General features: G+C 44.6%; 1 protein-coding gene across 1 annotated transcript in view; it reads left to right on the forward strand.

The window, feature by feature from the left end:
- The first annotated feature begins 644 nt into the window (after positions 1 to 644).
- Positions 645 to 27049, forward strand: part of LOC138644929 (growth/differentiation factor 8-like) — a 243580-nt gene continuing 217175 nt past the window's right edge. Inside the window, exon 1 of the mRNA XM_069733855.1 lies at positions 645 to 1111. Within this exon, the coding sequence (XP_069589956.1) occupies positions 757 to 1111 (355 nt within the window). The 5' untranslated portion in view covers positions 645 to 756. The remainder of the gene's footprint in view (positions 1112 to 27049) is intronic.

Consider the following 27049-nt stretch of genomic DNA (forward strand, 5'->3'; position numbering starts at 1 on the left):
TCCAAGGTCTAGTTTGAAGTTTCCACAATCAATGATGATTTTGAAAGCCATGTCATCTGCTGCTGTAGGTCCACTGTGTTTTATCAAGACCAAAGTCAGCGCGGCCGTCTACCAGGACATTTTAGAGCAATTCATGATTCCCTCTGCCGACAAGCTTTTTGGAGATGAAAATTTTATTCTCTAGGTGGACTTGGCACCTGTCCACACTGCCAAAAGTACCAATACCCTTTTTAAAAATAACAGTATCACTGTGCTTGATTGGTCAGCAAACTCATCTGACCTTAACACCATAGAGAATCTATGAGGTATTGTCAAGAGGAAGATGAGAGACACCAGAAAAGTTATTGATTTATAGTACCTACTGCAGCCAGGAATATTTGCTAACTCACAATAATAAACAGCTTCCAACTATTTGGTTCATTTGAAGCATGAAAGCTTCCATATGACTATTATATTCAGGTGTCAAAATCTGTGTCAATGGAAAAAAATAATTTGTGGCTTTCAAAAAGCTGGCATCATACTAATCCAGCTTAATGTCTCTGCCAGCTGAATTAATTGTTTATGTGGCAAGCAATCATTGGTTGTGATGATGCAAGTGAAACTTAAGTTGCAGTATAAAAGTACAGGTTGTCTTAACAAGTTGTATTAGTATGACAGCTTCTTCAAATAGTCTTGACAGAATAGTTTAGTTATTAGATATTTCAGTTATTACTTAAGACAAAAAGATAAAATATTTCTCTTTGACTAAATGAGAAGATGACACAGGTATTTGTCTATATTTACATGTGTGTTCTGGTAGTATGTCCCTTCGTGGATTTCAGCAAGTGCAACGAAGCAGATGATAAGGACACTCAATGCACTGCATGTACCTGGAGGGAAAGCGCCAAATTGTCAAGATTAGAAGCTATAAAACTTCAGATACTTAGTAAACTTCGACTTGAGCAGGCACCTAACATCAGCAAGAATGTGAAACACAGTTTGCCAAAAGCCCCACCTGTACAAGATATAATAGACCAGTATGATGTTCAAAGAGATTCTGGCAGCGATGGCTCACGAGAAGATGACGATTATCATGCCATTACTGAAACAGTCATCATTATGCCCACTGAACGTAAGTAAAAAAAAAAGAGAAAAATATTTTCAGTTCTAGTGTGTTCTAGTTGTAAATAATGCGTTTAAGCTATATTAAATTGCACATAAAAAATCCTTTTACGATGGAAATTTGTATGGCATTTTTATGCACTTTTTATATTTACACACTCTTTTATGAGTTCCAAACTGCAGCAAGTCACTTGTATTCATGTTACCCATTATCCATGTCATAGAAAAAACTGCAGTCTTTAAAGTTCACATCCATTTTAAGTTAAAAATAATGAAATAATTTTTGTTCATGACGGATATTTGCTCAAACTATTTATTTCATAATTTCTTAATATTTCAAATAGAGTTTTACTTTGTTCTTTCGTTATTGAAATTTATCTGACATTTGATTAATTATTGTATTCAATTGACTTGTATTGAATATGGAAAATTGTAAGAGTACATGCTCTGGGAAGATAATTACAAAGTTTCTGCAGAGCATGTAGAATGAATTCTAAAAGGAACGACTGTTAAGTCTACATACAGAAAAATAATATACACGTGAATTGTGAACCTGTCAGGGACCACCTGTCCAACTAGTCTCCTGGCTTATACAGTATGAAGCGTTTCAGAGTCAAACACACCTGACGGAGATCATACAGCCAGTGCATGATACATGCTGCCCATGGATTATTAATAATATTATTATGGTCAAAAAATGGCTAATAGCTCTAAATACTGTTACATGCATATGTATAGAGCAGATGTCTAAAAGAGATTTATTACTGTAAGTGGAATACCTTGTAGCTGAATAAACTATTTTGTTTCTGGGTTCCATGGAATAAATTATAGTTACTGTGATAATGAGTCACATATACCTTAATTATTATATTAAACTTCAAGAGGAGAATTGTGTCATATTTTTCATAAAATGTAACCCAACAAAATTTAAGTGCTTACAGAGTAGAGAGCAAGGAAACATTTTTAATACTTATTAACATTTTAATTGTAAAATAATGACCTTGGCACTCCTATTACCTTCTAATCATCGGATGATCACATGATACTGTTGCAGATTTGCCTGTGGAATTTTCTGTGCAGATTCTTCCTCTCTTGCCAGAAAACGCAGGCGCGCATTTGATGCGTTTTTGATCCGTTTTTTTCCGATGCAGATTTGTATGCATTTTTGAAAGCTAAATAAAGATCTATTATACTGGTCAACGCAATTTTTCTGGCAAAAGGTTTTAAGACATATTTTAAGTCAATTTTTGCTGCTGATATGAACTCCGTTTTTGGCTATCACATCAGGATTTCGAGGTATTTTCAATTTTTGATGAAAATTACTCCTATCTAATGATTTATGATAAAAACACGATTTTCAGTAGCAGATTTTGTATATTTTTAATCAAGAAATAACAAAGATTACAAAGTCTATGTACAGCAAATCAAATATACTTACAGAATTAAACTACAAAATATAAAAACACATACCGTATATACTCGAGTATAAGCCGAGATTTTCAGCCCAAATTTTTAGGCTGAAAGTGCCCCTCTCGGCTTATACTCGAGTCATGATCGGCGGTGGGGTCGGCGGGTGAGGGGGAGAGAGGACTGTCATATACTCACCTAGTCCCGGCACTCCTGGCGCTCCCCCTGCCTGTCTCACGGTCTTCGGTGCCGCAGCTCTTCCCCTGTTCAGCGGTCATGTGGGACCGCTCATTAAAGTAATGAATATGGACTCCACTCCCATAGGGGTGGAGCCGCATATTCATTTCTGTAATGAGCGGTCCCACGTGACCGCTGACAGAGGAAGAGGCTGCAGTGCCCGGAGACCATCTGTCCGGGAGATGGAGAAGCTGCCAGGGACGCCGGGAGCAGGTGAGTATTACATATTTACCTGTCCACGTTCCACCCGCCGGGGCGCCGCTCTGACTGTTCAGGTCAGAGGGCGCGATGACGTACTAGTGTGCGCGCCACCCTCTGCCTGAACAGTCAGTGCGGAGAGACGCCGAGACGGGACGCTGAGGAGTTGCAAGCAAGAGAGGTGAGTATGTCTTTTTTTTATTGCAGCAGCATTCTACATGGCACAGCTTTATGTGGAGCATCTATGGGGCAATAATCAATGGTGCAGAGCATTCTATATAGCACAGCTTTCTATGGATCATTAATGGGGCAATAATCAACGGTGCAGAGCTTCTATATGGCACAGCTTTATATGGAGCATCTATGGGGCCATAATGAACGGTGCAGATCATTCTATATAGCACAGCTTTCTATGGATCATTCATGGGGCAATAATCAATGGTGCAGAGCATTCTATATAGCACAGCTTTCTATGGATCATTACTGGGGCAATAATCAACGGTGCAGAGCATTCTATATAGCACAGCTTTCTATGTATCATTAATGGGGCAATAATCAACGGTGCAGAGCTTCTATATGGCACAGCTTTATATGGAGCATCTATGGGGCCATAATGAACGGTGCAGAGCATTCTATATAGCACAGCTTTCTATGGATCATTACTGGGGCAATAATCATCGGTTCAGAGCATTCTATATAGCACAGCTTTCTATGGATCATTAATGGGGCAATAGTCAACGGTGCAGAGCATTCTATATAGCACAGCTTTCTATGGATCATTAATGGGGCAATAATCAACGGTGCAGAGCATTCTATATAGCACAGCTTTCTATGGATCATTAATGGGGCAATAATCAACGGTGCAGAGCATTCTATATAGCACAGCTTTCTATGGATCATTAATGGGGCAATAATCAATGGTGCAGAGCATTCTATACAGCACAGGTTTCTATGGATCATTAATGGGTCAATCAATGGTGCAGAGCATTCTATATAGCACAGCTTTATATGGAGCATCTATGGGGCCATAATGAACGGTGCAGAGCATTATATATGGCACAGCTTTCTATGGAGCATCTATGGGGCCATAATGAATGATGCAGAGCATTATATGTGGCATAGCTTTATATGGAGCATCTATGGGGCAATAATGAACAGTATGGAGCATTATATGTGGCACAGCTTTATATGGAGCATCTATGGGGCAATAATGAACAGTATGGAGCATTATATGTGGCACAGCTTTATATGGAGCATCTTATGGGGCAATAATGAACGGTATGGAGCATTATATATGGCACAGCATTATATGGAGCATCTATGGGGCAATAATGAACAGTATGGAGCATCCATTTTTATTTTTGAAATTCACCAGTAGCTGCTGCATTTTCCGCCCTAGGCTTATACTCGAGTCAATAAGTTTTTCCAGTTTTTTGTGGCAAAATTAGGGGGGTCGGCTTATACTCGGGTCGGCTTATACTCAAGTATATACGGTATATATGGCACACAGATGAATGGCAAATGGCAGTTATTTGAACTTTCTTTTCTTGGCTGATCTGTGATGTACAGCTTCTGGGTTGTCTCTCATCAAGCTCTAGCAATAGTCAGCCATCATATGCGAGTCCCACCAGCCTTGATATCATTCTTCCATGGTTTTAATGTCCTGATGAAAACGCTCCCCTTGTTCCTCGCTCACATCCCCAATGGTTCTCTGGAAAAAAGTCTAAATGGCTGTGTAAATATTGAATCTTGATACTCATTCTACATTCAAGATTTCGCGGACCCATTAGTAGCTCTTCCACAATCTCTTCATAGTTGTCTGCTTTCTTATTCCCTAGAAAATTCTGCACCACATTACAAAATGCATTCCAAGCTCTTTCTTCTTTCATTCTTTCATTGGCGTCATAAAATTTGGGTCTCTCATAAGTGTTCTTATTTGAGGTCCATCAAATATTCCAGCCTTTTTCTTCTCTTCACTAAGACCAGGAAAAGTTGAACATATATAGTTAAAGCATTCTCCACTGTGATTGAGAGGTTTGATGAACTGCTTCATCAATCCAAGTTTTATGTGTAAGGGAGGAAAGACAATGTTCTTCCTATCCACTAGAGGATCATGGATGATATTCTTATCGCCAGATGCCAAACTCTGTCGCTGAGGTCATTCAGTTTTCACCCAATGCTCTGCTGTAGCTCTACTGTCCAGTAGCACAGAAAACATGGGTGTTTGTGTACCCTCCTTGCAGACCCCCAAAAAAGTTAACCATTTTCAAATCAACACAAATTAACCACCCATGAACATTATATTTTAACCTCTCTAGAACAATCTTGATGTTTTTATATTCTTCCTTAAGTTTTACAGAATGACCTATTGGTACAGAGCCATACTTATTTCCATTGTGTAACAGAACACATTTTAAACTTCTTTTGATACGATCAATAAAAAGCCTCCAATCCCTTGAATCATATGCTGGAAGTCCCATAAAGAGAAGTAGCCCTTCAACATCAGTACAATAGACAAGCTGGCCATCTGAATGGAAGTACTTACGCAGTTCTACTTCCCTGTTACGATAAAATGAGACATTTGTATCGGGTTTCAACATTCGATTCTCTTGTAGTCTTGAAGCCAATAGTTCAGCAGACTCTTTTGGTAGATAAAGATCTCTAACCAGATCATTCAAAGCAGACTGAATAAACAGAATTGGTTTGTCACAATCTTCATCACATGGCCCGTCACATGTCTTCTTCATCAGTAAGCGCAGTAAATTTTGGAACAGGTATGTCTTCACTATGGGCAACTGGTCGAATAGCTGAAGGGATACTCGAGTATTGCAAATATTGCTTGTTTTTCTTATTGAAACCTTTTACATCGACAAGGCAGAAATAGCAGTCTTCTAAATGATTGCTTGGTTCTCTCCAAACCATAGGAACTCCAAACTGAAGTTTAGCATTCTTTCCTTGAGAACATGATCTCAAGCTCTCAATACAGGTTTTGCACACTTTGTGAGGAGCCCAATGCTTGTCTTGGTCTCCAAGTTTTACTTTGAAGTACGCAAAATACACCCTCTTAACAAAGTCAGTAATGTTGCGCCTCTGAGTCTTCACAGTAAAGTTTCCACAGATGTAACAAAAAATATTTAGATCATTTGAGCACTGTCTTCTGCGAGATGTAGAGGCCATTGTTAGATCAGCAACATATCCTGCAGAGAAATACAAGATAAAAGTTGTTAGCTACCTGAGTTGTTCAATGAATTTGTGTACACCCCACACACACACACACACCTTAGGTATTGATTCACAAACAAAAAACAGAAAAACAGCAGGATAAAAAAAATAAATATCAAAATTCATTGAAAATTTCAATAGATAAACATAACCTGCTCACGACTGTTGGGTATGTTGAAAACTGTTTATTTGCTTTCTTATCATAAGAAATGGGAATTATGCATGTTCAAAGAAAACAAACATTCTCACATTTATTGGGAGACTAAATGAAAACTAAATATACCTTAGTGAACCGTATAAACCGGCACTTTTCATACACTACTTATATTTTTCATGGAATTCATGAAAATGGGCTATATACCTGTAGCGCAAAAACGTGATGTGATAGAGAAATTATAAGATCAGATTTGAATTCAGCACCCTCAAATTAGTCTAAAACTGTTCTTAAAGTCCATGCCAGAAATTGTATTTTTTTTGTAGACCAGTGTAATTGAACAAAAAAAAAAGAATTGTAATGTCATTTCTTGTCCAACCTCTTCATTTAAATACTCCATTGAAGAATAATGTTTACACACAAAGAACGATAGATAGACAGCTAGCCTAATAGATATATCTATAGATAGATCGATAGATAGAACGATCTCGAGATAGATCTATCTATCTATCTATAGATATATCAATCTATAGATATATCCATCTATCTATCTATAGATATATCCATATATCTATCTATCTATAGATATAGCTATGCATCTTTCTATCTATAGATATATCTATGCATCTATCAATTGATATATCTATCTATGGATAGATACTGTATATCTATACTGTAGATAGATAGATATATCAATAGCTAAATAGATAATACCAAGCCCGATGTTTAGTAATAAACATAACAAAATGGTAGTTAAAGAGTTAAATAAAGACACAAACACACAATCTGGGTTGGCCAGGGTCACACTTGCGATAAACTGTATATTTAGCCTTTACTGGCTATTAAAATACGGGGACCCCCCCAAAAAAATGACGTGGGGTCCCCCTATAATTTATTGCCAGAAAGGCTATGCAGACAGCTGCGGGCTGATATTCATAGCCTAGAGAGGGGCCATGGATATTGGCCCCCCCGACTACAATTACCAGCTCCCAGCCGCCCCAGAAATGGCACGTCTGTAAGATGTGCCAATTCCGGCACTTAGTCTTTCTCTTCTCACTGCCCTGTAGCGGTGACATATGGGATAATAAGGGGTTAATCTCACCTTTGTATTGTAAGATGACATCAAGCCTGGTTAGTAATGGAGAGGTATCAATAAGACACATATCTATTACTAATCCTATATTAGTGAAAGAGTTAAAAAAGAGCCAGAAAAAAGTATTTTAATATTCTTAATTTTACCATACTTACAACCATGCCTAATTCCACAAAGCCATCGATCACCTGCAAAAAATAAAAAATAAACCAGCCATATACTCCCTGTCTAGCGTAGTCCAATTAATAATGAGTGTCCCATGACGATCTCCCTTATAGAACAGTGACATCCGGAGATGTCACATCTCTATAGGCCTCCCACGATGCACTGACAGGAGATAATGGCTCCAAAAGTGTATAGCTGAAGAAGTTACCTGAGTTCATTCTCTCGCTTTATGGCACTGCTGTGTGGGAATTTTCTCACACAGCATTGCTGATGGGAAAATTAACTTAAGTGACCTCTCTCCCAGCAGAGGTGGAGGGATGTAAATCGTGGAGGATTACCCCCGCTGTCAGTTCATCGCGGGGCCCCTGTAGCGCGCTGACATCACCCGATGTCACTGTTCTACACTGGAGATCATCATGGGACACTCGTTATTAACTGAACTATGATGGAAAGGTAAGTATAGGTTGGTTTACTATGTTATTTTTATTACAAGAGAATTGAAGGCTTCAGGGACTAGATGATTGGTAAGTATGTACTCTATGTTATGTGTTGTATGTTATGTGTATGTACTGTATTTTTTGTTTTGTATGATCTGTATGTTTTTTTTTTTACTACCGAACACAGTCATTGTCTGATGGGACTACTTTCCCATCATCGGCAATGCTGTCACTGTGAGCATTCGTTGCTGGAAGGGAGCAGTAATCCCATCAGCCTACACTGACACGCACACACAGGGACACACACACCCGCACACAGGCACAGATTCATGGAGACACCAGCACACACACATGCACACACAGCTTTGCCCACACACTTCCCTACTTCCGATCTGCAGCGTTTCATCTGCAGCTAAACCGCACATCTTTTTGACATCTGTGGGTTTGCTGTGAATGTGCCTCACACAATGGAAGTCAATGGGTGCAAAAATGCTGCAGATCCGCCAAAAAAATTGACATGTGATTCTGCACGTTTTTTCCCGCAGCATGTGCACAACAAATGTCAATTACACATAGACTAACATTGGCTCTGCCCTACACTATGGATTTGTTATGAATCCATGCGACCAAAAACGCCGTGGAAATGCATCTAAATCCACAATGTGTGCACATAGCTTTAGAGAGCTTATAGTGTTTCAGAAATTAGACCTTTTAATGGCTAAAAAAAATATGATGCTACAATCTTGCTGGTAAGACAACTTTTTATGATACATACACACACTGGAGATGAGCAAATTTATGAGTAGAAATGAATTCTACAATTTTACAAAAAATACATATTCTCCCGAACACAGATCTATTTTTTTGCAGTTTGCTTTGCCTGAATTCAGCAAAATGGCAGCCAGCGTTATGCTGAATCATAGAGGGCCAGCCAGATGATTTAAGAAAAATAATAATACTCACCTCATCACTCACGTTATCCTCTGCCCTTGCAGAAATTAGCTCCAACATGTTATGTGCTGAGAGGGTTTAATCGGCCATGTTAAGGACTGGGTTTTTTAGGACAGCTGAAAAGTGGGTGGGAGGCTATCCACCATATCTATACCCCAGGTTGAGGTCTAGAGGATAATTACACAGCCCTCAGACTCATTCAGTGATAGGTATACCTGGAAATTCAAACTCCAAAGCTGTGTATCCTCCTCAGGAAATTTGTAACCGTTATATGTTTTCTTCCTGAGCGGACGGATCCCCACAGCAAAATGGACTGTGCTGCATGTTATGTCTAGTGTTGAGCATTCCGATACTGTAAATATCGGGTATCGGCCGATGTTCGCTGTATCGGATTTCCGATACTGAGTTCCGATATTTTTAAGATATCGGATACCGGAATCGGAAGTTCCTATAGTGCAATGATGCACTATAATGGAGTGTGGGTGGTGTGTGGGCGGAGACTGCATCTGTGTGTGCGGGCGGGGTCTGTGCGTGACCGTAGGGGGGTCTGTGTGAGCCTGCCGGGGGGTCTGTGCGGCCTCCCGGGGGTCTGTATGGACCTCTCGGGGGTCTGTGCGGCCTACCAAGGGTCTGTGCAGCCTGCCAGGAGTCTGTGCGGGCCTCTCTGGGGTCTGTGCGGCCTGCTGGGGGTCTCTGTGGCCTGGCAGGGGGTCTGTACGGGCCTCTCGGGGGTCTGTGTGGCCTGCCGGGGGTCTGTGCGGCCTGCCGGGGGGTCTGTACGGGCCTCTCGGGGGTCTGTGTGGCCTGCCGGGGGTCTGTGCAGCCTGACGAGGGTCTGCATGGGCCTCTTGGGGGGGTCTGTGCGGCCTGCTGGGGGTCTGTGTGGGTGTGCAGGCATCGTCCGATGGGACTACAAGACCCATCGGTCTATGCCTACTACAATGACAGTGATTGACACATTAGCCAATGATGGGACAATAGTAGTCCCATCATCCGGATAATGTGTTGAATGTAAAAAAAAACACTACATACTGCATACATACAACATACTACATACATACATACAATATACATACATACAATATACTACATACATACAACATACATACATACATACATACAACATACTACATACATACAAACTACATACATACATACTACATACATGCTACATACATGCATACTACATACATACATACTACATACATACATACTACATACAATACATTCATACATTACATACAATACATACATACAGACATACAGTACATAAAACATAGAGTACATACTCACCATTACTTGTCATTTTGATCCCCGAAGCCAGTGTCATCTGTAAAAAAAATATTAAAATAACAAACAACCAATATACTCCCTGATCCGCAGAAATCGTCGAGTGTCCCACGGCGATCACCAGTGGAGAACAGCAGCATCAGCTGATGTGACCGCTATCTAGGGGCCCCAGGAACACAATGACGGGAGGAAGGTATCCTTCCGCATTGTATTCCTCCACCGCTGTAAAAGAATAGTCCCTAAACTCACTTTTGGCAGTGCTGTGTGAGAAATTTTCCCATGCAGCAATTGCCATAAAAAAAGACTTTGAACTCTAGTAACCTATCAGTGATGCACTGCAGGAGCCATTGTCTCCTGTCAGTGTGTCTCTGAAGGTCCTATAGAGCAGTGACATCACCCGATGTCACTGTTCTATAGGGGAGATTGTTGTGGGATGCTCGTTATTAATTGGACTACGGCGGACAGGTAGTATACGGTTTATTATTTTACTTTTTTGCAGGCGCTGAAGTATGGTAAGTATGGTTAAATGAAAAATATGAAAATACTTTTTTCCTAATGTGTGTGTGTGTTTTATTAACCCTTTACTAGTATTGGATTGATAATAATTAGACGTCTTATTGACGCCTCTCCGTTATTAACCCAGCTTAATTTTACCTTACAATAGCAGGGTGACATTAACCCCTTATTAACCCATATCCCACCGCTACATGGGAGTGGGAAGAGAGGGGCTAAGTGCCGGAATTGGCGCATCTTACTGATGCACCATTTCTTGGGCGGCTGCGGACTGATACTTGTAGCCGGGGGGACCCAATATCCATGGCCCCTCTCTAGGCTATGAATATCAGCCCGCAGCTGTCTGCGTAGCCTTTCTGGCTATAAAATATACGGGGACCCCACGTCATTTTTTTGGAGTCCCCCTAGTTTAATAGCCAGTAAAGGCTACGCAGACAGCTGTGGGCTGATATTCATAGCAGGCTGCAAATATTGGCCCCCGGCTGTCGGCTTTCCCCCTCTGGCGCAGAAAATTGCGCAGGAGCCCATGCCGTTTTTTTCCGTTTTTTTTTATTAAACGCTCATTAAGGCCTCTTTCATACTTGCATCGGTACCAGTCCGTCGCTATGCGTCGTGCCGACGTACCGACGCACATTGTGAAATTTGTGCACGACGTGAGCAGTGGATGCAGTTTTTCAATGCATCCGCTGCGCATCCTGAAGTCCGGGGAGCAGGGGACGGAGTTTTGGCCGCGCATGCATGGTAGAAAATGGTGGACGCGACTGACAAAAAACGTTCACTTGAATGTTTTTTCATGCCGATGGTCTGCCAAAACACAACGGATCCGTTGCACGATGGACGCGACGTGTGACCATCTGTCGCGATCCGTCGCTAATTCAAGTCTATGGGTAAAAAACGCATCCTGCGAGCACATTTGCGGGATCTGTTTTTTCCGCCGGATCCGTTATTTTCTCATAGATAAGTATTAGCGCCGGATTGTGCCTGATGGCCACACGTTTCATCCGTTTTTTCCCGGATCCGTCGCTGTGCATTATTTTGCCGGACAGAAAAACCGTTCATCTGTATGTGTTTTCCATATAGCGGAAAAAGCTTTTTTGACGGATCCGGCAAAAAACGGATGAAACGTGTGGACGTCAGGCACAATCTGGCGCTAATACAACTCTATGAGAAAAAACGGATCCAGCAGAAAAAATATGGATCGCTTTTTTCAAAAGATTTGAAAAAAAAAACGATCTGTTTTTTTCTGTTGGATCCGTTTTTTTCTCATAGATTTGTATTAGCGTCGGATTGCGCCTGATGGCCACACGTTTCATCTGTTTTTTGCCGGATCCATCAAAAAAGCTGTTTCCACCGGATGGCAAACACATAGAGGAACGGTTTTTCTGTCTGGTGAAAAATCGCACAGCGACGGACCCGGCAAAAAACGGATGAAACGTGTGGCCATCAGGCGCAATCCAGCACTAATACAACTCTGAGAAAAAAACAGATCCGGCGGAAAAAAACGCATCCTGCAAGCACATTTGCAGGATCCGTTTTTTCCGCCGGATCTGTTTTTTTCTCATAGAGTTATATTGGCGCCGAATTGCACCTGATGACCCCACGTTTCATCCGTTTTTTGCCGCATCTGTCAAAAAAACGGATGAAACGTGTGGCCATCAGGCGCAATCTGGCGCTAATACAACTCTATGAGAAAAAACGGATTTGGTGGAAAAAAACAGATCCTGCAAATGTGCTCGCAGGGTACGTTTCTTACCCATAGACTTGTATTAGCGACGGATGGTGATTGATGGCCACACGTCGCGTCTATCGTGCAACGGATCCATCATGTTTTGGCGGACCATCAGCACGAAAAAACATTCAAGTGAATGTTTTTTTGTCAGTCGTGTCCACCATTTTCTACCGCGCATGCACGGCCGAAAGTCCGCCCCCTCCTCCCCAGACTTCAGAATGGGCAGCGGATGCATTGAAAAACTGCATCCACGTCGTTCACAAATTTCACAACGTGCGTCGCATAACGGCGGACCCGTACCGACGCAAGAATGAAAGAGGCCTTTATGAACATTTAATTTGAAAAAAAAAGGAAAAAACGGTGTGGGCTCCTGCACAACTTTCTGCGCCAGATGGGGAAAGCCGACATCTGGGGGCCAATATTTGTAGCCTGCTATGAATATCAGCCAGCAGCTGTTTGCGTAGCCTTTACTGGCTATTAAAATAGGGGGACCCCCTAAAAAAATGACGTGGGGTCCCCCTATATTTTTTAGCCAGAAAGGCTACGCAGACAGCTGCGGGCTGATATTTATAGCCTAGAGAAGGGCCATGGATATTGCCCACCCCCGGCTACAAATACCAGTCCGCAGCCGCCCCAGAAATGGAACATCTGTAAGATGCGCCAATTCCAGCACTTAGCCCCTCTCTTCTCACTCCCGTGTGGCGGTGGGATATGGGGTAATAAGGGGTTAATGTCACCTTGCTACTGTAAGGTGACATTAAGCCGGGTTAATAACAGAGAGGTGTCAATAAGACGCCTACCCATTATTAATCCAATACTAGTAAAGGGTTAATAAAACACACACACATTAGGAAAAAAGTATTTTCATATTCTTCACTTAACCATACTTACCATACTTCAGCGCCTGCAAAAAACGTAAAATGATAAACTGTATACTAAATGTCCACCGTAGTCCAATTAATAACGAGTTGCCCACGACAATCTCCCCTATAGAACAGTGACATCGGGTGATGTTACTGCTCTATAGGACCTTCAGTGACACACTGACAGGAGACAATGGCTCCTGCAGTGCATCACTGAGAGGTTACTAGAGTTCAAAGTCTCAGTTTATGACAATTGCTGCGTGGGAATAATTCTCACACAGCAATGCCAAAAGTGAGACTAGGGACTATTTTGTAAACAGCGGCAGAGGAATACAATGCGGAAGGATACCTTCCTCCCGTCATTGTGTTCCTGTACCCCCCTTAGAGCGGTCGCATCAGCTGATGCTGCCGTTCTCCATGGGAGATCGTCGTGGGACACTCGTGGATTTCTGCGGACAGGGAGTATATTGGTTATTTGTTATTTTAATCTTTTTTACAGATGACACTGGCTTCCGGGAACAAAGTGACAACTGATGGTGAATATGTACTCTATGTTATATGTATTGTATGTCTATATGTATGTATTGTATGTAATGTATGAATGTATTGTATGTATGTATGTAGTATGTATGTAGTATGAATGTAATATGTATGTAGTTTGTATGTAGTATGTATGTATGCATGTTGTATACAGTGGGGCAAAAAAGTATTTAGTCAGTCAGCAATAGTGCAAGTTTCACCACTTAAAAAGATGAGAGGCGTCTGTAATTTACATCATAGGTAGACCTCAACTATGGGAGACAAACTGAGAAAAAAAAATCCAGAAAATCACATTGTCTGTTTTTTTAACATTTTATTTGCATATTATGGTGGAAAATAAGTATTTGGTCAGAAACAAACAATCAAGATTTCTGGCTCTCACAGACCTGTAACTTCTTCTTTAAGAGTCTCCTCTTTCCTCCACTCATTACCTGTAGTAATGGCACCTGTTTAAACTTGTTATCAGTATAAAAAGACACCTGTGCACACCCTCAAACAGTCTGACTCCAAACTCCACTATGGTGAAGACCAAAGAGCTGTCAAAGGACACCAGAAACAAAATTGTAGCCCTGCACCAGGCTGGGAAGACTGAATCTGCAATAGCCAACCAGCTTGGAGTGAAGAAATCAACAGTGGGAGCAATAATTAGAAAATGGAAGACATACAAGACCACTGATAATCTCCCTCGATCTGGGGCTCCACGCAAAATCCCACCCCGTGGGGTCAGAATGATCACAAGAGCAGTGAGCAAAAATCCCAGAACCACGCGGGGGGACCTAGTGAATGAACTGCAGAGAGCTGGGACCAATGTAACAAGGCCTACCATAAGTAACACACTACGCCACCATGGACTCAGATCCTGCAGTGCCAGACGTGTCCCACTGCTTAAGCCAGTACATGTCCGGGCCCATCTGAAGTTTGCTAGAGAGCATTTGGATGATCCAGAGGAGTTTTGGGAGAATGTCCTATGGTCTGATGAAACCAAACTGGAACTGTTTGGTAGAAACACAACTTGTCGTGTTTGGAGGAAAAAGAATACTGAGTTGCATCCATCAAACACCATACCTACTGTAAAGCATGGTGGTGGAAACATCATGCTTTGGGGCTGTTTCTCTGCAAAGGGGCCAGGACGACTGATCCGGGTACATGAAAGAATGAATGGGGCCATGTATCGTGAGATTTTGAGTGCAAACCTCCTTCCATCAGCAAGGGCATTGAAGATGAAACGTGACTGGGTCTTTCAACATGACAATGATCCAAAGCACACCGCCAGGGCAACGAAGGAGTGGCTTCGTAAGAAGCATTTCAAGGTCCTGGAGTGGCCTAGCCAGTCTCCAGATCTCAACCCTATAGAAAACCTTTGGAGGGAGTTGAAAGTCCGTGTTGCCAAGCAAAAAGCCAAAAACATTACTGGTCTAGAGGAGATCTGCATGGAGGAATGGGCCAACATACCGACAACAGTGTGTGGCAACCTTGTGAAGACTTACAGAAAACGTTTGACCTCTGTCATTGCCAACAAAGGATATATTACAAAGTATTGAGATGAAATTTTGTTTCTGACCAAATACTTATTTTCCACCATAATATGCAAAAAAAATGATAAAAAAACAGACAATGTGATTTTCTGGATTTTTTTTTCTCAGTTTGTCTCCCATAGTTGAGGTCTACCTATGATGTAAATTACAGACGCCTCTCATCTTTTTAAGTGGTGAAACTTGCACTATTGCTGACTGACTAAATACTTTTTTGCCCCACTGTATGTATGTATGTATGTACTATGTATGCCTTATGTATGTATGTAGTATGTATGTAGTATGCATGTAGTATGTATGTTTTTTTTTTTTACATTCAACACATTAGCCGGATGATGGGACTACTACTGTCTCATCATTGGCTAATGTGTCAATCACTGCCATTGTAGCAGGCATAGCCCGATGGGACTTGTAGTCTCATCGGACGATGCCTGCACACCCTCACAGACCCCCGTCAGGCCGCACAGACCCCAGAGAGGCCCGTACAGACCCCCGGCAGGCCGCACAGACCCCCGGCAGGCCGCACAGACCCCAGAGAGGCCTGTACAGACCCCCGGCAGGCCGTACAGATCCCAGAGAGGCCCATACAGACCCCTGGCAGGCCGCACAGACCCCCGGTAGGCCACACAGACCCCCCAAGAGGCCAGCACAGACCCCCAGCAGGCCGCACAGACCCCAGAGAGGCCCATAGAGACCCCCGGCAGGCCGCAGACCCCCGAGAGGCCCGTACAGACCGCCAGCAGGCCCGCACAGACCCCAGAGAGGCCCGTAGAGACCCCCGGCCGGCCACACAGACCCCCGAGAGGTCCGTACAGACCCGCCCGCACACACAGACACGCACAGTCTCCGCCCACGCACCGCCCACACTCTTCCCTCCTCTGGAACAGGATGTACAAGGACAGAAAGGGATCATTTTAATTCCGATATTTGTGTCCCATTGACTTGCATTGGTATCGGGTATCGGTATCGGCGATATCCGATATTATTGGATATCGTCCGATCTTATCTGATACCGATATTTCTGAATATCGGAAGGTATCGCTCAACACTAGTTATGTCTTGTTTTTCCATAGGCCAGAAAGGCTGTGTTTATTATTGCCAACTCTGCACTGGTTTATGCAGCTTCCTTAATAAACCAGTAAGAAATTTAAAGAGACAGCATTCATGTGTGTACCTCTGTGTGCAGCTGAGTGAGCAGATCTACCACAGTCGGTGCTAGAAGTGCAGTCAACGTCACCAGGGAGCAAGTGAGATGGCTGTAGACAAACTGCATGTCCTGGGTGAAAGGGTCATAAGCCAGGAGCGACATCAGACAGCATGCAGGAGCTGATCAAACACTTTGTCCAAGTTCAACAGCAGTGGCATTGACAGCAGCAGCAGGTGCAACAGTAGCAGCAGCTGGCACAGCAGGAAACAAATAAACTGTTGGGACAGCAGCTTCAACAGCATTAGCAAAAGCAGTAGCAACAGGAGGTGCTTACGTGCCAGGTAGAACTCCTCGCAGAGGCCATTTATGAGAGGTCGGCAGTCCCTCCCCCTAGTCTAGGTGATGACTCATACATCCAGAAAGCGGTTAGACGAGCCATGCAAAAGACAATCCTAGGGGATGATGTGGAGGCATTTATGACTTTATTGTAATTGACAGCAGAGTGGTAGAAGCTGCCACCAGAGCATTGGGCAAAGGGTGCTAGCCTTCTATCTAACTGGTTAGCCCCAAAAGTCTTATTATGACCTGGCACTACAGGCCGCACAGGAGAATGCCAAATTAAAAACTGAGATTTTGGCATGCTCAGGAGTGACTATGTAGGTCAGAGCACAAAGGGTCCACCACTGGTCATATTGTGGTGGCAAACCCCCTTGCTCCAAATGTTCAACTTATTGCATCTTGTACAGAAATGCAGGGCCGGCGTCAGCACCCGGTGCACCCGGGCAAGTGCCGGAGCCCTGGTGAGACGGGGGGGCCCAGTAATGGTACAAGTACTGTACACACACATGCGCACCTGGGGGCCCCGCAGCCAGACTACATCCCGGCTGTGTGTGACTCAGTCATTCAAATCCCTCTGCCAGCTATCAGCCATTGTGAATTCTGTGGCAGAGCTCCCTCCTGTGGTCACAAGTGGTACTTCGGCTGATTCTGTCTGTGAGCTTCCGTTGGTGGAGGAGAGTGGTACTGCGGCTTCTGAGTTTCCTTCCTCAGGTGATGTGGTGAAGTCGTTAGGTGCTTCTCTATTTAACTCCACCTAGTGCTTTGATCCTGGCCTCCAGTCAATGTTCTAGTATAGGACTTGCTTCCTTCTGGATCGTTCCTGTGGCCTGCTGCTCTGCATAGCTAAGTTCCGCTTTTGTTATTTTGTTTGCTGTTTTTTCCTGTCCAGCTTGCGTATTTGTTTTTTCTTGCTTGCTGGAAGCTCTGGGACGCAGAGGGTGTACCTCCGTGCCGTTAGTTCGGTACGGAGGGTCTTTTTGCCCCCTTTGCGTGGTTGTTTGTAGGGTTTTGTGTTGACCGCAAAGTTACCTTTCCTATCCTCGCTCTGTTCAGAAAGTCGGGCCTCACTTTGCTAAATCTATTTCATCTCTACGTTTGTCTTTTCATCTTAACTCACAGTCATTATTTGTGGCGGCTGCCGTTTCATTTGGGGTATTTCTTTGAGGCAAGGTAGGCTTTTTTTCTATCTTCAGGCTAGCTAGTTTCTCAGGCTGTGCCGAGTTGCATAGGGAGCGTTAGGCGCAATCCACGGCTGCCTCTAGTGTGTGTTGGAGAGGATTAGGGATTGCGGTCAGCAGAGTTTCCACGTCTCAGAGCTCGTTCTATGTTTTTGGGTTATTGTCAGGTCACTGCATGTGCTCTGGCTTCTATGTCCATTGTGGTACTGAATTGCCTTATCATAACAGTACTGGAGGCCCAAAGTACTAATGATTCTCAATAGAGGGAAAAAAGAAGTTCTGAGACCATTTTTTTTTCTCTGCACTGTGTTTTGCCTTTTTTTTTCCCCTAGACATTTGGGTGGTTCAGGACACAGGTGTAGCGATGGACATTAAAGGTCCGTCTTCATGTGTGGATCAGCTCACGGCAAGAGTACAAAATATTCAAGACTTTGTGGTTCAGAATTCTATGTTAGAACCAAGAATTCCTATTCCTGATTTGTTTTTTGGAGATAGAACTAAGTTTGTGAATTTCAAAAATAATTGCAAACTGTTTCTGGCCTTGAAACCTCGCTCCTCTGGTGACCCAGTTCAACAAGTGAGAATTATTATTTCTTTTTTGCGCGGCGACCCTCAAGACTGGGCATTTTCCCTTGCGCCAGGAGATCCTGCATTAAGTAATATTGATGCGTTTTTCCTGGCGCTCGGATTGCTGTACGATGAACCTAATTCGGTGGATAAGGCAGAGAAAAATTTGCTGGATCTGTGTCAGGGTCCGGATGAGATTGAGATTTACTGTGAGAAATTTAGAAGGTGGTCCGTGCTCACTCAATGGAATGAAGGTGCGCTCGCAGCTATTTTCAGAAAGGGTCTCTCTGAAGCCCTTAAGGATGTCATGGTGGGATTTCCTATGCCTGCGGGCCTAAATGAGTCTATGTCTCTGGCCATTCAGATCGGTCGACGCTTGCGTGAGCGTAAATCTGTGCACCATTTGGCGGTATTATCTGAGCATAAACCTGAGCCTATGCAGTGCGATAGGACTTTGACCAGAGTTGAACGGCAAGAACACAGACGTCGGAATGGGCTATGTTTTTACTGTGGTGATTCCACTCATGCTATCTCCGATTGTCCTAAGCGCACTAAGCGGTTCGCTAGGTCTGCCACCATTGGTACAGTACAGTCAAAATTTCTTTTGTCCGTTACTTTGATCTGCTCTTTGTCATCCTATTCTGTCATGGCATTTGTGGATTCAGGCGCTGCCCTGAATTTGATGGACTTGGAGTATGCCAGGCGTTGTGGGTTTTTCTTGGAGCCCTTGCAGTGTCCTATTCCACTGAGAGGAATTGATGCTACGCCTTTGGCCAAGAATAAGCCTCAGTATTGGACCCAGCTGACCATGTTCATGGCTCCTGCACATCAGGAGGATATTCGCTTTCTGGTGTTGCATAATCTGCATGATGTGGTCGTGTTGGGGTTGCCATGGCTACAGGTCCATAATCCAGTATTAGATTGGAAATCCATGTCTGTGTCCAGCTGGGGTTGTCAGGGGGTACATGGTGATGTTCCATTCCTGTCTATTTCATCATCCACCCATTCTGAGGTCCCAGAGTTCTTGTCTGATTACCGGGATGTATTTGATGAGCCCAAGTCCGATGCCCTACCTCCGCATAGGGATTGTGATTGTGCTATCGATTTGATTCCTGGTAGTAAATTTCCAAAAGGGCGACTGTTTAATTTATCTGTACCTGAGCACGCCGCTATGCGGAGTTACGTGAAGGAGTCCTTAGAGAAGGGGCACATTCGCCCGTCATCGTCGCCATTGGGTGCGGGGTTCTTTTTTGTGGCCAAGAAGGATGGTTCGCTGAGACCTTGTATAGATTACCGCCTTCTAAATAAGATCACGGTCAAATTTCAGTACCCCTTGCCGCTGTTATCTGATTTGTTTGCTCGGATTAAGGGGGCTAGTTGGTTCACCAAGATAGATCTTCGTGGTGCATATAATCTTGTGCGTATAAAGCGAGGCGATGAATGGAAAACTGCATTTAATACGCCCGAGGGCCATTTTGAATACCTAGTTATGCCATTCGGACTTGCCAATGCTCCATCAGTGTTTCAGTCCTTTATGCATGACATCTTCCGAGAGTACCTGGATAAATTCCTGATTGTGTACTTGGATGATATTTTGGTCTTCTCGGATGATTGGGAGTCTCATGTGAAGCAGGTCAGAATGGTGTTTCAGGTCCTGCGTGCTAATTCTTTGTTTGTGAAGGGGTCAAAGTGTCTCTTTGGTGTTCAGAAGGTTTCATTTTTGAGGTTCATTTTTTCCCCTTCTACTATCGAGATGGATCCTGTTAAGGTCCAAGCCATCCATGATTGGACTCAGCCGACTTCTCTGAAGAGTCTGCAAAAGTTCCTGGGCTTTGCTAATTTTTATCGTCGCTTCATATGCAATTTTTCTAGTATTGCTAAACCATTGACCGATTTGACCAAGAAGGGTGCTGATGTGGTCAATTGGTCTTCTGCTGCTGTGGAAGCTTTTCAAGAGTTGAAGCGTCGTTTTTCTTCTGCCCCTGTGTTATGTCAGCCAGATGTTTCGCTTCCGTTCCAGGTCAAGGTTGATGCTTCTGAAATTGGAGCGGGGGCTGTTTTGTCGCAGAGAAGTTCTGATTGCTCGGTGATGAAACCATGCGCCTTCTTTTCCAGGAAGTTTTCGCCTGCTGAGCGAAATTATGATGTTGGCAATCGAGAGTTGCTGGCCATGAAGTGGGCATTCGAGGAGTGGCGTCATTGGCTTGAAGGAGCTAAGCATCGCGTGGTGGTCTTGACTGATCATAAGAACTTGACTTATCTCGAGTCTGCCAAATGGTTGAATCCTAGACAGGCTCGCTGGTCGCTATTTTTCTCCCGTTTCGACTTTGTGGTTTCGTACCTTCCTAGCTCTAAAAATGTGAAGGCGGATGCCCTGTCTAGGAGTTTTGTGCCCGACTCTCCGGGTTTATCTGAGCCAGCGGGTATTCTCAAAGAGGGAGTAATTGTGTCTGCCATCTCCCCTGATTTGCGGCGGGTGCTGCAAAAATTTCAGGCTAATACACCTGATCGTTGCCCAGCGGAGAAACTGTTTGTCCCTGATAGGTGGACGAATAGAGTTATCTCTGAGGTTCATTGTTCGGTGTTGGCTGGTCATCCTGGAATCTTTGGTACCAGAGAGTTAGTGGCTAGATCCTTTTGGTGGCCATCTCTGTCACGGGATGTACGTTCTTTTGTGCAGTCCTGTGGGATTTGTGCTCGGGCTAAGCCCTGCTGTTCTCGTGTCAGTGGGTTGCTTTTGCCTTTGCCGGTCCCGAAGAGGCCTTGGACACATATCTCTATGGATTTTATTTCAGATCTTCCCGTCTCTCAAAAAATGTCAGTCATTTGGGTGGTTTGTGATCGCTTCTCTAAGATGGTCCATTTGGTACCCTTGTCTAAATTACCTTCCTCCTCTGATTTGGTGCCATTGTTATTCCAGCATGTGGTTTGTTTACATGGCATTCCGGAGAATATCGTTTCTGACAGAGGTTCCCAGTTTGTTTCAAGGTTTTGGCGAGCCTTTTGTGCTAGGATGGGCATTGACTTGTCTTTTTCCTCGGCTTTCCATCCTCAGACTAATGGCCAGACCGAACGAACCAATCAGACCTTGGAAACATATCTGAGATGCTTTGTTTCTGCTGATCAGGATGACTGGGTGTCCTTTTTGCCTTTGGCTGAGTTCGCCCTTAATAATTGGGCTGGCTCAGCTACCTTGGTTTCGCCGTTTTTCTGCAACTCTGGGTTCCATCCTCGTTTCTCTTCACGGCAGGTTGAGTCTTCGGACTGTCCTGGTGTGGATACTGTGGTGGACAGGTTGCAGCAGATCTGGACTCATGTAGTGGACAATTTGACATTGTCCCAGGAGAAGGCTCAACGTTTTGCTAATCGCAGACGCTGTGTGGGTCCCCGACTTCGTGTTGGGGATTTGGTTTGGTTGTCATCTCGTCATATTCCTATGAAGGTTTCCTCTCCTAAATTTAAGCCTCGTTTCATTGGTCCGTATAGGATTTCTGAGGTTCTTAATCCTGTGTCTTTTCGTTTGACCCTTCCAGATTCTTTTTCCATCCATAACGTTTTCCATAGGTCATTGTTGCGGAGATACGTGGCACCTATGGTTCCATCTGTTGATCCTCCTGCCCCGGGTTTGGTGGAGGGGGAGTTGGAGTATATTGTGGAGAAGATTTTGGATTCTTGTGTTTCGAGACGGAAACTCCAGTATCTGGTTAAGTGGAAGGGTTATGCTCAGGAAGATAATTCCTGGGTCTTTGCCTCTGATGTCCATGCTCCCGATCTTGTTCGTGCCTTTCATATGGCTCATCCTGGTCGTCCTGGGGGCTCTGGTGAGGGTTCGGTGACCCCTCCTCAAGGGGGGGGTACTGTTGTGAATTCTGTGGCAGAGCTCCCTCCTGTGGTCACAAGTGGTACTTCGGCTGATTCTGTCTGTGAGCTTCCGTTGGTGGAGGAGAGTGGTACTGCAGCTTCTGAGTTTCCTTCCTCAGGTGATGTGGTGAAGTCGTTAGGTGCTTCTCTATTTAACTCCACCTAGTGCTTTGATCCTGGCCTCCAGTCAATGTTCTAGTATAGGACTTGCTTCCTCCTGGATCGTTCCTGTGGCCTGCTGCTCTGCATAGCTAAGTTCCGCTTTTGTTATTTTGTTTGCTGTTTTTTCCTGTCCAGCTTGTGTATTTGTTTTTTCTTGCTTGCTGGAAGCTCTGGGACGCAGAGGGTGTACCTCCGTGCCGTTAGTTCGGTACGGAGGGTCTTTTTGCCCCCTTTGCGTGGTTGTTTGTAGGGTTTTGTGTTGACCGCAAAGTTACCTTTCCTATCCTCGCTCTGTTCAAAAAGTCGGGCCTCACTTTGCTAAATCTATTTCATCTCTACGTTTGTCTTTTCATCTTAACTCACAGTCATTATATGTGGGGGCTGCCTTTTCCTTTGGGGTATTTCTTTGAGGCAAGGTAGGCTTTTTTTCTATCTTCAGGCTAGCTAGTTTCTCAGGCTGTGCCGAGTTGCATAGGGAGCGTTAGGCGCAATCCACGGCTGCCTCTAGTGTGTGTTGGAGAGGATTAGGGATTGCGGTCAGCAGAGTTTCCACGTCTCAGAGCTCGTTCTATGTTTTTTGGGTTATTGTCAGGTCACTGCATGTGCTCTGGCTTCTATGTCCATTGTGGTACTGAATTGCCTTATCATAACAACATCCATCAATCATCCCGGCCGGCGGCGCCCCGGCAGAAGGGGGCACAGAGCTCTCTGAGGGTTTTGCTGGTGCTGCGTAGCTGCCATACTCACCTCCGCCGTCACCATGGGAACGAAGAGAGTCACTTCTGGGCCAGCGGTCATCAGTCCAGTCACTTCCGGTCGGGTGAGAGCTCGTCATGCTAAGAGGCAAGAGAGCTCAGAGAAGATCCTGATCATCCTTTCCACGTCCACACCGTCCAGGACAGGTCCAGTGGCAGGGCCAAGCAGAAGACGAGGAGCAGCTGCAGTCAGGTGCACGGTTGGTGCGTGCACCCTGTCCCTGTGTCCACAACGGGGCGACGGCGCTGCGTGAAGCAGTGAGTGAGTCTTTGGTCCCAACGCATTGTGGGGGCGGGGGGATGCAGCCTGCTGAGCCTGGCTGGGAGCCAGCCAACTCCGAGGACAAGGTACGAGGTACAGGCGGCGGGAGTGCAGGGTGGATCATGGTCTCTGCAACTTGCAAGACAGACAATACTCTTTTGGACTTGTGCTACATAACAATATATACTAAATGGCTGGCTGTGTTTATATACTACTAGGGTGGTGTTATTTACTACGTCACGGGGCTGTGCTATACTATGTGGACTGTGCTGTATACTACATGGGCTGTGTTACATACTACCTTGGCTGTGCTATGTACTATGTGGGCTGTGTTATACATTACGTGGGCTTTGCGATATACTATGTGGCTGTGCTATATACTACATGGCTGTGCTATATACTATGTGTGCTGTGTTATATGCTATGTGGGCTGTGCAATATACTACGTGGCAGTGCAATATACTACGTGGCTGTGTTATATACTATGTGGCTGTGTTATATGCTACGTGGCTGTGCTATATGCTATGTGGGCTGTGTTATATAATACGTGGCTGTGCTATATACTACTTGGCTGCTATATACTACGTGGGCTGTGTTATATGCTACGTGGGCTGTGCAAAATACTACATGGCAGTGTTATACAGTATGCTACATGGCTGTGTTATATGCTACGTGGCTGTGCTATATGCTACTTGGGCTGTGTTATATACTACGTGGGCTGTGCTATATGCTACAGTACGTGGCTGTGCTATATTTCTCTGCTGTATCTGTGCATCATAAATCGTGGTATGTGTTAAATGGGGGGACCCACTGAGACTCTTTCACCCGGGGCCCTAAAAAACCTGGAGCCGGCCCTGCAGAAATGGTTGCAGTTGGAGTCCTCCACTCCAGCTCAGATGGTCAAGCGGGTTGTCATGATCAGATTTACCCACGCAGGTGCAGACCTGGGTTACCCAGGGAAACCTCCGGAATGCGGATGACCTGGTTGGCCAAGTGGAAATGTACCAGGTGGTCAAGAAGTCCTTAAGGAAACCAGGAGGTGCTGCATCCCCATACTGGGGTACCCAGAAGGAGCTGAACTCTCAAAAGAAGGGTACTAGAGCCACAACTGGGGGGAGTCCACAGTCCCAAGGGGTTTCCAAAGGCCACTGGTAAGCACTTGATCTGTTGGAGTTGTCACAGCCATGGGCACATAGCTGTCTATTGTCCTATGTCTACCACACAGATGGATTGCAGCATAGGGAAGCGCTGTTCGTATTATGCCTATCCAGCCAGCAGTGTGTACTATCAGCCTGGTGATTTGCTGCAGGCATGTCTTATGACAATAAATGGGTTACTGGTGGCTGGACTCTTGGACTCGGGGAGTGTTGTGACTGTGGTAAAGGCCTCACCTCCAAAAGTTGATCCCGGAAAGTTTGTGGGTGTCCGCTGTATTTATGAAGGACTACCCCATCACCAGATTTACTGTAAAAATGAACAGTGGCACTAAGTCCCATGAGGACAAGCTAGTTAAAGAATTGCTACACCCAGTGATAATCAAGCAGGACTTTAGCTTGCTCGGACGCTCATGGCGAAAGGCAGGGGTTGCCCACTTACTCAAACATGAGCCATTTCACCCATGAAGAATCCCCATTGCAGTCGGAGGTAGATGAGTTCCCCTGTGTGCCCTTTCTGGCGATGAGCACGAGCCGGTGACATGTGGGGATGAGATTCCTTAGTTGGGGGTTTCTGGTGGAAATTTTGGGACTGCTCAATTGAAGAACCTTAGGTTAAAAGGAACATGGAACAATGTTACTTTGTTTATTGGGGTTGCCACAGAGCTGAGGGGCGACACCAGGTTTCCTTATTTCACAGTCAATGAGGATTTGGTATATCGGGTCGCTAAACTGAGAGGGGAAGTATTAGAGCAGCTGTAAGTACTGGGAGCCTATAGGTGTAGGGTACTAGACCTGGCCCATTCTCATGTCTTAGGTGGGCATCTAGGCATATACAAAAACCAAGAGTGGGTCCATCAAAGTTTCTACTGGTCTGTTTGTCACAGAGAGATTATTAATTTCTGCTGATCCTGCCCTACATGTCAAATAACTGCTCCAGTCTCCCACTTCCACAGCACCTTAGCCCCATTATCCATTATAGAGGTACTATTAACCGTATTTCCATGGACCTTGTTGGGCCCCTTGTTAAGTCTGCCAGAGGGCACCAATACATCTTGGTGGTCATGGACTATGCAATACCGTACCCAGAGGAGGTACTACTGAGAAACTCCTCCGCTAAGTGTATAACCCGAGAGATAGTCCATATTTTCTCACGGTTGGGCCTGCCAAGGAAAATCCTGACAGACCAAGGAATGGCATGCATGTTCAAAGTATTGAGAGAGTTATGTAAGGCTTTCCAGATTACACAACTCAGGACATCGGTGTACCGTCCGCAGATGGACGGCCTGGTGGAGGGGTTCAACAAGACCCTAAAGTCCAAGCTTAAAAAGGTTATGGAGACGGATGGCCGAACCTGAGATTGCCTACTCCCGTACCTTTTATTCTCTATTAGAGAAGTTCCACAGGTCTCTATAGGGTTCTCACCGTTCAAGCTGCTATATGGACGGCACCCTCTGGGACTTCTAGACTTTGCAAAGGATACCTGGGAAGAATAGGTTACACCCCCCCCCCAGAGCATCATGGAACATATGGACCAGACGAAGGACAGGATCACGAAGGTGATACCGATTGTGGGGGAGGACCTCCTTTAAGCAAAAGAGGCCAAGGCAGGGAACTACAATAGGTCAGTAAAACTGAGACAGTTTAGCCCTGGAGACAGGTTGTTGGTGTTGATTCCCATGTATGAAAGTATATATCTGGCCAAGTGGCAAGAGCCACAAGCTAGGGAGAAGAAAGCCATACCAGGTGTTCTACATCAACCTGCTTAAACTGTGGCAAGACAGGGAACCGGTGGAAGCCACATGCCTTGGAGGCCAGTCCTGAAGACAAGGTCGAGGATGTCACAGTATTAGAGACACTCTCACTGGCCAAAAAACAAGTGTCGAGAACTGCTTGAGTGAAACTGAGACTTTTTTTTGGAGGTGCCAAGGCATAAGAAGGTTGTTGAGCATGAAATGTTGACGGAACCGCATGTGCAGGAGAACCAAATGCCCTATCGAATTCCAAATGCCCACCATGAGGTAATTTCAAAGGAGGGGAGGAGAATGTTGAGCCTGGGCATCATCGAGGAGTCAAAGAGCGGCTTGTCCAGGACCATTGTTCTTGTGCGCAAGCCGGATGGAGAGTGGCGTTTCTGATACAACTACAGGAAGCTAAATGAGTTGACCAAATTCAACGCATATGCAATGCCC

Source organism: Ranitomeya imitator, chromosome 7 (genome assembly GCF_032444005.1).
Source record: "Ranitomeya imitator isolate aRanImi1 chromosome 7, aRanImi1.pri, whole genome shotgun sequence".
Taxonomy (NCBI): Eukaryota; Metazoa; Chordata; class Amphibia; order Anura; family Dendrobatidae; genus Ranitomeya; species Ranitomeya imitator.